The sequence below is a fragment of the Macaca thibetana genome, chromosome 12 (genome assembly GCF_024542745.1).
Source record: "Macaca thibetana thibetana isolate TM-01 chromosome 12, ASM2454274v1, whole genome shotgun sequence".
Taxonomy (NCBI): Eukaryota; Metazoa; Chordata; class Mammalia; order Primates; family Cercopithecidae; genus Macaca; species Macaca thibetana.
Genome location: NC_065589.1, coordinates 51,782,943 through 51,795,601, shown reverse-complemented (window position 1 = coordinate 51,795,601; position 12,659 = coordinate 51,782,943). Strand labels below are relative to the sequence as shown.

Below are 12,659 nucleotides of genomic sequence, written 5' to 3'. Positions count from 1 at the left end.
AAACATGTACCACCATTGTATCTTGGAAGGCAACAATTTGTTTTTGATTTTACAGTTAATTCGCCTTGAGTCTCAGATGGCACTTTGGATTTTCAAGTTGATGCTGGAACAAGTTAAGACTTTGGGAACTATTGAGAAGGGATCATTATATTTTGCAACATGAGGAAGACATGAGTTTTGGGGGGGCCAGAGGAGCAATGCTATGGTTTGGATGTTTGTCTCCCCAAATCACATGTTGAAATTTGATCCCAATGTTAGAGGTGAGACCTAATGGCAAGTGTTTGAGACATGAGGGTGGACTCATGAATAGATTAATACCCTCCCATGGTGGGGGGCATGAATAAATTCTTACTCTGTTGGTTCTTGTAAGAGCTGGTTGTTATAAAAAGCCTGACACCTCCCCCACTTTCTCTTGCTTCCCTTCTTGCCATGTTATTTCTACATACACCGGCTTCCCTTTGCCTTCTGCCATGAGTAGAAGCAGCCTAAGGGCCTCACATGCAGATGCAGTTTCCATGCTTCTTGTGCACTCTGCAAAACCAAATAAACCTCTTTATGAATTACCCAGCCTCAGGTATTCCTTTATAGCAACACAAAATGAAATAAGACACCCCTACACAAATGAGTTTTGGAGTACAAGATTCACAATCTTGGGAAATAACTCTTAACTCTGGGGTCACTAATTTAATTTTGGTTTTCTGAATCTAAATAAAAATAGCCACTTATTGAACTTTTACAATATGGCCATTGTCCATATTATAGAAAATGAACTACAGACGTCCTTAATTTTCTACCCCCAAATAACAGTGATGACTGTGATCACATAGCAAACCTTGGCATTCTGCTACTAGGCTCTATATTGACAAGCTTTTTAAAACTTCTATGAAATAGGTAGGAGTCCATTGTACTTCTGATAAATTCCAGGGAGCAAAGAGCTTCTGCAATCTTTTTTGTCAGAATCCAATTGTTTAAAAGCACTTGCTGGTAGGAAATTACTTCTTTAAAGATAAAACTGTAATAGTCATGCTCCAGTTTAAATTATTTCATCCAGTTCTGCTGCCAGTTGATACGTATGCATCAGGCCAGTTTTAGAAAACCGGGTTTTGTGGAGAGAAGTAGAGACTGGGAGGACGCACCTCCAGTTAGATGCACCCTTCCATCAAACAGATGCCTCCACCCTAAAAGCATTTAGGAGCTCACAAAAGAGTAAAGGAACTGGCCTTGGGGCAGGTGGAGAGTTTGTTCCATAGGAACAATCTAGGAGCCAGTTGGGCACATGTGGGTGGGATGAGATTGCTCAGATGGAATCTAAGGGAAAGGGCAGGTTATACTAAAAGCTTTTTTTCCTTTGAACTCTTTTGCATTAAACATTAGCCTCTGCCTGTTTGGTTTGCCTGGAGGACAGGAGGTGGGCAGAAGGAATTAAATAAGAGCCCTTCAGAGGGGGCTGCCATCTCTGACTCTGCAGTCATGGTTCACCTTGAAACCTGGTTCTGGATTTTTCTGCAGCTGGTCATGGCAGATGCCTCAGTAGCATTACTTCCTCAACTGACTCAGCAGCATCCCCAGGGCTCAGCAGGCATAGAGAGTTCTCAAGGTCTTGAGCATTGGAGGGCTCCATGCTATTACTAAGGACAGCAGCTGGGCAATGGCACCACTCAACATCCAGTAGGGGTGAGGCAAGGACCAAAACAGACTTGCAATTCACATACATTACTATCCAGGAAACCAACTGCCCTTCCTCTTTACTAGAGAAAATTGAAGGAATGGAACTTCTCATCCTAAACCTCTTTCCCCAGTCTCAGGTTGGATTCATGGGACCAGAGAGACTATTAGAGCTGGGAAAGATCATAGAACCCACATAGTCTAACCTCTTCTAGAGATGAAGAATGAGCAACCTATGAATAAAATCAGTCACCCAAGGCCAGAGTTGTTATTCTCCTAGTCCTCATTTCATCCTCCTAGTCCTCATTTCATGAGTTTTTTTAACCCATGTGTCTGCTTACAATACCTGTAAAATCAGTGCAGTTTGCCCAAGATACCACCAGGAATGACTCTGGATTCCTCCTCCTGTGGTACCAGCAGCTGTTGAATCCCATAGTTGGGATAATATTGACATGGCACTCAGGAGGCTCCCTAATTCAACCCTGGATGCCCTGTGAATTTCTGCTAATGTCGCATGACGACTTTCCTCTTGGATCTACTGTGATCGCTGTGCTTGCTAGCACTCATCATACAGTAGATTGGCTTATTTGGCTTTTCCCTCAGGCCTTCTTGCTGAGGTGTAGGTGTGACTTTGCTATTCTTGACCTACCCTGAAACATTAACACTTGCATCTTCTAGCTAAAATCATAAGTAACACCAGAGAGACAAATCAGAAATAAACCAAACACAGGCAAGCGAGTCTTCTGTGAATACTGTTATTAACACTGGTTTCTGAAAGTTGTCTTATCTTGCACGTTTATCTGAAGCTTTGGTTTCAAGCATTTCAATCACAACACTCCCAACTGGGGAGTGCCATGACAGTGTGAAGAGAGCTTCAGACATCAAACATTTCCCAGAACCCGGTATTTACAAAGCTGAAGAAATCAAATGTGGTCGTTGGGCAAAGAACAGTCTTTAAAGTTTTTCATTTGCTTCCTTTCTTGGTGTGTCAGAGTTTATCCCGTCATTCAGCAGAATAAGGAGACTTCATCTAAAATTAAAAATGAAAATAATCTTTGAGGAAACTATTGGTTTGCAAATAAATCACTATTTCTTGTGTAAATAAACATCCTCTTTTCTACAAATTACTCCATAATTTTTCTATTACCTAGTTAAAATACTTAAACTAAGTATTTGCAAAAGTAATAGGGGTTGATCAGTCTAAAATAAAAGGTACCTTTCAAGGAGACAGAAAACTGTTTTAAGAAAAAGGCCTGTTTATCCACCAAAAATATAATGAGGAAATGGGTGCAAAATGTAGCAAATGTTCAGTTAGACATAAATAACTTGATGATTTAAGGGAACTAACATTGGAATAAGCTATCAAAGGAAAGTGAATTTTTCATCTATGGAAATCTTCAAGAGAAGAATTAAAAGCCAGCCAGATAAAAATTTTTGAGGCTTAGGGTCCCTCCAAGTTTCTATTATATTATTCTGATGTATGTTCACTTTCATGTAAATTGGGAGTTTGAACCCATTGACATTATTGGTGGATAAGAGCGAATAGGACTCATCCCAAATAACATTATTGCATTAAAGATTATGACTCAGTTCTCAAAAAGGAGAGCATTATTATGCTATTGACCATTATTCATATATTACTTGATGAAGCTCCTGGTTCTAGAAATGCAAGCCATAATCAAGAAAAGTTGCAATGTGTGATGTTTGCACTGTAAGATAGCAAACTGGGTTTACTGGATAGTAAGTAACTAGTAAACTAGATAGTATACTAGGTTTATAAATATTGACCAGTAAATGCTGTTTGCTAAAGTAGAGAGTGTTGGGGAATGAGTGGGCCCGTGGTGCCAGTAGGGATAGTGTGCTTGAGTAGGGTATAGGAATATTTTGCCCTCTGGTGGTTTCTGGTGGAAAGAATGTAAAGCAGTTTAAGTAAGTGAAGGTGTCTGCTTTCCATACCCATAAGATCAGCAACACGCAGGACCATCCAGACACTTTTTGTGTCATGCTCATGAATTTGTTCCAATAAATGTGTTTTCTCCCTACCCAGGCAGTATTTCAGCCCCTTTGATTCCCACACCACCTTTGCATCATTGGAAATGCCTTTGAGCAGCAATGGAAAATAAAGGGAACATACTGCAGTTTCGATTGTTGTGGGACTCAGGTTTTCTCTCAGCACCGCATACACACTTGGAGACATGGGAAGAAGGTCTGATGGAGAATGTGGCTCCATTGAATCACTTCGGCTTAAAGAGATAACAAGGTCAATATGGACAAGGATTAGAAAATAATAATAGCTCACGGTGACTTACTGTGTCAGGAACTCATTTCTAGGGCTTCATCTATTTGTGACACTGAGTTATCTGATTCATCATTTCATATCAGAACATTCAACTTGCTATGGAATATATGGCATTAAAAGGGGAATTTTATAATTTTAGTCACAATAGATTGTGGTAAGTGTGCCCTAAAGGTTAGCTTTATGTATAAAAGGAAATGGGACATTGCACATGACAATGCTTTGCTCTCAGTTATGTGTACTCTGCTCTACTTTTAAATCTCCTATAGAAAAGCTTTTTATAAAAAATATTTTACATGTGACTAAGATTACTCACATTGTTGAGATGGGGATAAAAACGGAAGGAACGTAACCTTTGCCACCCCTTTCTGTTGGTCTTGAAACTGGAAAAAAGAAGGCACAATGTTGGGGGAACAATGTCAATATTAATAAAACTGGGGAAAAAAGAGTCTAGAAAAATATTAATGATAAGAGGAAGAGAGAGAATACAGTTGTTCGGTGATACACAAAAATGTTTCATTAAATAGGGGACACAATCTATTAGATAAGCATAAAATGTGCAAGAAGAGAAAAACAAATCTCTTGGCAGGCCTAATCTGACTTCATATATTAATGCCTCTAAACTGTATGGGAAAAGTTGAGAATCAGCTGTATTACCTGTCTTCTGCGTTTCATTTACGTCTGATTATAAGGACTGATTGAGTCATGTTTTGGAGGATATAATAACCTAGTTCTTTTCATTTAAATGGACACCAGTCAGAACCTTATGATTGCAAATGTTTTTGAAGTACAGACATCAGTGTTCCCGAAAGTATCATTGTGCTGTAGTAACAGTCATATGCAAACCTCACCTTGGAAAAATTCCCCAAACTTCTCTGGTATACCATGTTGAAAATTTGTTCCAATTTTCCAACCCTAATTTGTTGCATTGATATTTGTTATTTCATTCGATCAGTTGTTGAAAGTCACTGAGAAGTCACAGGTTTGTTTGCTTTTCTCTTCTTTTGCATTTTTGTTTATTTCAGAGAGCATGAAGTCAGGTGGCTGTGAGTCTGTGAGTGACCACTGTAGGATATTCTGCATGATGGGGCCCAAAGATTTAGTGCTATAGATGAAGATTTCTATGGATTGTATACACTTCCATTAAAGAAACAGAATGATGAATGTACCTTAAAATCACATAGCAATTTAACGAATTTTCTTTTATGTATTCAACAAATATTTACCGAATGCCTGTTTTGGCCAGACATTGGTCTAGGTCCTTAGGATACAACCAGGAAAGGTTGGCTGGGTGAGTGGGGGAGGGAGAGGATGAAGCACAGATCCACAGGTCCCTCCCTAGCAAATGAACAAATACCCTGAGTTGTAAAACTAAAGTATGGTTGAAAATATAAAACTTATAAACCCTGGGGTTCCTTTGTAATATACAGACTTGTTTTACTATTAAAAGCTTCTCATCATTACCCCCTCTTTCTTTTCCTTTCCCCCAGTCATAGACGTGAAGTCTGCACCACTTCTGTCTTACAAAGGAGAAAACTGAAGCTCTCCGAGTGGCCTTGAGAGGCCCCCATGGCCACGGTGAAGTTTAGTTGCAGCTGCTTATTACTCTGCTAGTGTTAGAAAGCCCAGCGGTCCCTTTTCAGGAGCTGCTGACATACCGCTTCATTTCTAAGGCTTTGACCTCCATATGCCCTTAGATCTTACAAACATCAGAGTAAACAAAAAGAGGAACTTCATTTATCATTTACTTTGCTCCAATATGAGGTTATTTTCCAAAATCTTAAGGAAAAAAAACAAAAACAAAACCAGAAAAACCTAACCTTCGCAAGGCTGAGAGCTGTAGTGTCTACCAAAGGCTTTGTCTTTGGGAATATCAGGATATAGGTACTTCAGAGGGTTTTCAGGAACGTTTTCGGCCATAATCACTTTGTAGTCTCGCAGGATGTCAGCGAATGGCAGAGCAGACAACCGGCCTTTATTGTAGGGTTCTACGGAGTGGAATCTCACTTCCCCTTGAAAGACAGAAATTGGAGAAATATACAGGTTCCTGTACACATGCCTTGTGACCATTTTTTCCCTGCCCACATTATCTTCATGCCACTGGAGTGACTTGTCAGTTCATGTCACTTCAATGTCAGACCGTCTGCTGCCTGGACAGTATAGATTGTGCATACGATAGACTTTTTGGAATTCATGGGTACCCTGTTCTGAGACAACTGCAACTACTAATATTCAAGCCCACCGAATACATCACAAATAGATCAACACACCATACACTTCCAAAAACTGAAATCCCAGTAACTAAAGTTAAGAAAACTAATTTCACAAGAATAAACATTAGTGAGTATATACCATTTTCAGAATGGTCCACCCAGGTGAAAGTTATTCCTCCGAGATGGCTTTCACTGAATCTTAATAAAAAGGTGCCAGGCATTTTATCCTTTAGCAAGAGCCGTTCCTTCTCTTTGCTAACAAAGCCCATGACATACCTAAAAATAGAAATGCATGATTTTTTTCTGATCATTATTGGATTTTCACTTATTGCATTTACAAAGAGCAGACCTACAGTTTGTTTTGAGTGTAATCAAAAGTCATTCTCACCTGAAATACTCATATATAGATTAATATACATAGTGATACTCCACGAATAAGAAATTGCAACTATTTTTTTCTATTGTACTAAATATGCTTAAGAGAAAAAGAAGTAGAAGAAAACCAGTAACAACAGAAAAAAAGAACATAATTCACTCATATGAAAAATATAGCCTATAACTTACCCATCAATCCAAAGGGGAAGAATGTGTTTCTTAATTAGATCCAATATTGCTTCAAGCCATGTCCAAAAGGTAAATGATTTACCAGGTAAGTGTTCCTATAGGAATAAACAAGCACATTAAGACATTAAGTAACAATGTTGATATAATAATTTAAGTTCAATTTTTCAACAAAATAATATCCTGAAACTGGACAACACCTTAGTTTCTTTAAAAAATATTCTTGGCCGGGCATGGTGGCTCACGCCTGTAATCCCAGCACTTTGGGAGGCCAACGTGGGCAGATCACCAGGTCAGGAGATCAAGACCATCCTGGTTAACACGGTGAAACCCCGTCTCTGCTAAAAATACCCAAAAAATTAGCTGGGCGTGGTGGTGAGTGCCTGTAGTCCCAGCTACTTGGGAGGCTGAGGCAGGAGAATGGCATGAACCCGGGAGGCGACAGAGCGAGACTCCCTCTCAAAAAAAAAAATAATTCTTATCTGGGAATTACTCAAAACCCCAGGTAGTAATATAGACTTGGGAACATTGTATTAAAAAACAAATGTATCTAAATGATGTTTCCCCGACCGTTTGTACCTTGCAGAACTTGGCCCAGGTGAGGTGACCATCACTGTAGCTAGATTGGACTGAAATGAAAGAAAAGAATGAGATTTTTCATTCGACAATGAGATGCTTCAATTCTGTGCTCAATTTAGATATTTTTCCTCTTCCCTTTCAAGCATTTCTTAAGCACCTGTTATGGGTTTGCAATGTACCGAGTGCTAGGTACAGTACAAATATAAGACATCATCCTTGCTCCTAAGAAGTTTATTATCTAGATAATAAGGTTTTTGGTGGAGGAGCTAACAATGGCTTTAGAAAGCAGGTGGGTATCTAGGATCTGGATGGGTAGAATATAAATTGTCAGAGGAGACAAAGGAGGCCACTCCAGAGGGCAAGGGTAATATAGGACAAGGCATGATGGACATGGACATGGACATGGCTTATACTGGAGACAGGAAGAGCTGCCTAATGTTGGTAAATGAACATTATAAAACAAATTTGTGTAAGTTAGGTGTAGCTAGATTACCAAGAATGTTGCCTATTAAGATGGAAAGAATGGACTAGAAATCTATTAGACAGTAAGTAGCCATTGGCTGCTTTGATCCAGAGTAGTGAAAGGACACGAGTTTTCATCTAAATTTTTAAGGAAATTATACTCATAAGAATAATCTGATAAAGGTCTGAAAGGATATGGTTGCTATCTATACTACATGCTTAAAAGCTTTACTCACTCTAACAAATATTTATTGAATGCCTACTATTGCTGCTTATGAATTAAATAAGGATCAAAGCATGTATTTCCATTAAGTAAATTTTGTGATGTTTTCCGAAATCCTAGTTTATTTAAGTACCCATTGATCCAAGAGTAGGTGCAAGTGGCAAGCATCCCAGCACCATGTGAGTCAAGCTTAAATCACACATGATTCTACTTCTGCTGCACAAATGGATCTTTGGCCCTAATTTAACTAGAAATGCATACAGATCTAATTTTAACTCTTTTTTTTTTTGGTGTTAGATATGTTAAACCTCGACTTGTCAAAATACAGCTTTCTTAGAGATTTTTTAGAAAAAGTTTGGATTATCGTTGGTACATGTAGTACCAATGACTCTATTTTGCAAACTTTAGAAATCTCAGTCAAAGCTGAAACTTTCTTGGTATGCAGAATTAAGTATTGCCCAGGTGGTTTAAAATTTCTATTACATTTCCTAGACCTAGTGAAGGAATCAGTCATTTTCCTGTTGGTTTATGTCAGTTGAGACATTCATATGAACGATCATATGGGGCGCCATTAAAGCTTCACATCATATTTAGTGGAAATATACCCTGGAGACTGGGGTGGGGAATAGACAGGGAGGGGCTTTAGACCTGGACAAGTCTGGCCTGCGGCTTGGTTCTGCTGTGTACTAGCCATGCAGCTGTGGCAAGTCACTTGACTTCTGCACTCCAATACAGTCACTTATAAAATTGATAGAATAAGGTGAGTCTTGCAGGACTTTCCTGAGGATTAAAAATAATATAACACTTAGCTCTGTGCCTGGCAATATAGTAGGCATTGAATAAATTATGATGATGATCATTATTATTAATAGTAGTAATAGCGTCCCGGTTATTTAAAATGCTTGAGTGCCAAAAACAGAGGCGAATCCTGTCTGTCTACCAGCTCTCACCTGTAAGCTTCTCTGCCAGCATATTGAGTTGATCTGAATTAAGGCCACGACCAACGTACGATGAAAACTGCCAGCTCATCACCTCCAGTAGTTGACTCAATGTGGCAGGTGGGGGATTATTAAAGAAAACCAAGTTCTGAAATAGAATCATGATGATGATTTGTTAATTATCTTACAGTGGGTAGCTAGTGAGCAGGGCGAGAGAGGTCTCCCCGTCTCCCCACACACATACTAGGAATGTTGGGTGACCATTAGGTGATGGTCAGGCAGTTGTTAACTGTTTCTCTAAAGTCATAATTGATCACAGCTGGTGCCAAGGAAAGACCGTGTTCTAATAGAAAACACCTAAAACTGCTCAGCAGCTTCCCAGTAAGATCTCAGGAGTGGGGAGAAGTAACACAAGACCCCTGAAGAATGCCAAGCCCAAATCAAGAGGTCAAGCTGCACACTTGGCTTCTCAAGTTGCCCGCTTGGTCCTCTTCCAAGTTGTACTTTCCTTTCCTTCCTTCTCTTGCTGTTCTAAAGCTTTTAATAAACTTTCACTCCTGCTCTGAAGCTTGCCTTGGTCACTCCTTCTGTCCTATGCTCCTCAGTTGAATTCTTTCTTCTGAGGCAAGAATTGAGGTTGCTGCAGATCCATACACATTCACCACTAATAACAATTACGCTTATGACACTGTAATTCAATATATAGGATTCCTAATTTAAAGTCTTTTGGCCAACCTAAGTAAGTATAAAATATCATCTCATCTCTGTTGTTCTTAAGACTGACATCATCTTTTCCTAAAAGTCTCCCTGTTCTTTGAGTATAATATAATCAGAGCTCCATCTTTCTTCAGAAGCATCACTTGGCATCTCTTGAACTTTTCCGTATCAGTCTACTCATGCAGGTACTTAACACTGTCCAACAAGTAATTTGACAGATACTCTATTCTAAAACAATATTCATCCTAAACAAAACTTATATTATTTAATTGGTTTATCATGGGGTTGGCACAAGTTTTACCTTGACCAGACCAATCATCCCAAAGTGCTAGAAACCGTCAAGTCCCAGGCTAGGGAAGGTGACCCTACAATATTATGATTAACCTCAAATACCTGTTTTATGGACACCATAGTAGTCTTTTCTTATTTGCTCTACGTAAACAAAACAAAACAAAACAAAAAACAGAGAAATGATCTTGCTATGTTGTCCAAGCTGGACTTGAACTTTTGGGCTCAAGAAATTCTCTTGCCTCAGTCTCTCAAGAAACTGAAACTACAGGTGTGCACCACTGTGCCAAGCTAAATAAGAGAATATTCTGTGTGATCGACTACAAACGAGATTGTGCCAGAAACTGGGTCAACAATAGTGAAACATAAGACTCTGTCACAGATTACTGGAAAACAGATGTGTGAAACTCAAGAAAGGTGTTTCAAGAAGAGGAAAGGAAGAATTCAGAAATCCAATGCGGTGCCTGGAGAAGGCTGTTGTGAACATGAGCTAAACTGGGCTTAGATTAATCATGAAAAAGAACCAATTCAAGAGATTTCAGAAGGCGGGAATAAAAGAGGACACAGCATCCAACAAGGAATGGGCAATAGGAAGAGGAGGAATGAAGAGAAAGAATTTCTCGGGAGATGGTTTTTTTGTGAACCTGAGAATGGTGCCTGGAAAAGTGACCAGAAAGCACAGAATACAATCAAGGCCTAACGGCTTAGGTTTCAAAGCAGGATAGAATTAAGAGGAGAAACCAGGATTAGTTGTTCAGACTGGTTCTGTAACTAGGCTGTGAATCTGTGTTTTAGGAGCTGTATGTTATCTATAGTTCTAGATTCTCATCCTAGAGCCATGTAAATTTGGGATGATGAGTGTGATGATTTTGGTGACTTTCTTACAGAAGGAGGTTGCTGAAGAAAGCTAAGTGCAGCACTGCTCTGTGAGGCTGGAGGATGGAGAAGTATCCCATCACTCCTTCTACTCCCTGGAGTTGGAAGAAAGCTGAACAAGTGTTGATCTAATGGAGATCAGCATTTAATCTCAGGGGCATTGGCTGTCCTTCACCTTAAAGACCAGGCCATTTCTCTGATAAGTTGTGCTCTTTTCGGGGCACCCTGCACAGTCTACCTCTCTGCAGTTAATTTGTCTCAGATGCTAGGGCACTTGAGGAGGAGAAGGAGTAGGGCTGAGTCATTTCCTTATTAGAAACATTGAATCAAAGGGAAAGAACACTAAGCTGATTCATTATGATCTTGTTCTTACTACTGGGATCTAAAGTAGAAGAATTCTTCCCTTTGGAGGGAACATTTGCTCTGAATTAAGAAGAAATGTTGTTATTTACATCTGACCTATTTTCTCTAGACCTTAGTGGTTTCCAGGACAACACACTGAGGTTTTGGAGGAGGGCTGCAAGGGGAAGTGCTGACTCATCTTTTTTGCCACTCCCTTCCCTGGTTGTCTTATAAGAGCATCTATTCACGGCTTGCTTTGTGACTTGAGGCCAATTTTGGGCCAGTGTTACAACCACCAGATGGCATTAAATCCCAGCTTGAGCCTAGGATGGATGAAATCTGCAATCGATTTGAAAATGCGTGCTGTCAGAATACAATTGGGCAAGATTGATGAATATTCTAATTACTTACTTGGAAACCAATTCTCTACCTTCATAGAAGAGACTATATGGACAAGGTGGGACCAGAGCAGCTGAGGAGGTAAGAAGTTTCCTTCAGCTTAGTTAACAGAGACATAGGATGGCCCTGGAACTCTCTGGTATGTACATAGTTGGGAGCTGACCAGACCCTCAGAAATAATAAATACCTGTCTGTTACTTTTGCTAGCAGAACTCTCTCAGGGACCACATACATCAGAACATACTACTTTAAATATGACATGAGAGGAAACACACAACTAGAAATAAAGCAACTCTCACCCCACACCCCACCGGCATACATATGTTTTGATGCAGATGTGTTTCTTGGCAATAAAACAAATCAAATAGAATTAAAGAAGGTGAGGTAGAAATAGAGTCTACCTGGGAATCGTTGGTTGACACGTTGTACCAAATGATGGATGCCCAAGCATTAGGTAATTGACTGACGTTGGAAATCATCACCACAGGCAATGAGCTGGTCTGGTTTGGGGGAAAAAGAGCATAGTTATTACAGGTAGTCCCACCTTACATTGATCTTATGCTTGACCCTCGCCTGTAAAGGGCCAATCTCAAGCCAGTCCCACGCCTCCGGTCCTGATGTCCATGCTGCCCTGGTCACTGAAATGACTTGTGAAGGCCATGGAACTTTCTGAGCATGCATGAGTAAGGGCACAGAGAGGAAAGAGCAGGAATCCTTTCAGAGTGCTCAGTCAGGCAGCTTCCCAGTATCTCCCCTGACATCGTGGACATGTTTATACTTTTTAAATGTCACCCGCTGCCTCAAGTGCAATATATTAGAGAGTCTTTTGAATTAGCAACGATCTTCTTTATAAATTAAAGAATCTATTTTAAGTTTTTCTCTGGAATGAATCGGTATCTTCAAATTACAACCTAACACCTAATTAACGTAAACACTGGAAGTGGGAGGTTTCTATTGTAAAAGTAGGAGATGTAAGCTATGGGTGATACAGCTGTCTGTGCTATTGTTACAGAACTAACTCAATTTAGTATTCTTGGTACCGTGGTTTTCTACTTTATGAAATAAACAGGCTTTTACAAATTAGCCTGGGAAACTAATCA

At 39.7% G+C, this 12,659-nt stretch overlaps 1 protein-coding gene across 5 annotated transcripts in view; it reads right to left on the bottom strand.

Annotated features, from left to right (window-relative positions):
- Positions 1 to 2,404: 2,404 nt before the first annotated feature.
- Positions 2,405 to 12,659, bottom strand: part of STAT4 (signal transducer and activator of transcription 4) — a 151,560-nt gene continuing 141,305 nt past the window's right edge. For all 5 annotated transcript variants that reach the window (XM_050751698.1, XM_050751702.1, XM_050751701.1 and 2 more), the window contains 9 exons: positions 11,961 to 12,059; positions 8,950 to 9,085; positions 7,315 to 7,364; positions 6,739 to 6,833; positions 6,314 to 6,450; positions 5,782 to 5,973; positions 4,278 to 4,344; positions 3,800 to 3,908; positions 2,405 to 2,695 (listed from right to left, as the gene is read on the bottom strand). In XM_050751698.1, coding sequence (XP_050607655.1) covers positions 2,669 to 2,695; positions 3,800 to 3,908; positions 4,278 to 4,344; positions 5,782 to 5,973; positions 6,314 to 6,450; positions 6,739 to 6,833; positions 7,315 to 7,364; positions 8,950 to 9,085; positions 11,961 to 12,059 — 912 coding nt within the window. In that variant the 3' untranslated portion in view covers positions 2,405 to 2,668. The remainder of the gene's footprint in view (positions 2,696 to 3,799; positions 3,909 to 4,277; positions 4,345 to 5,781; positions 5,974 to 6,313; positions 6,451 to 6,738; positions 6,834 to 7,314; positions 7,365 to 8,949; positions 9,086 to 11,960; positions 12,060 to 12,659) is intronic.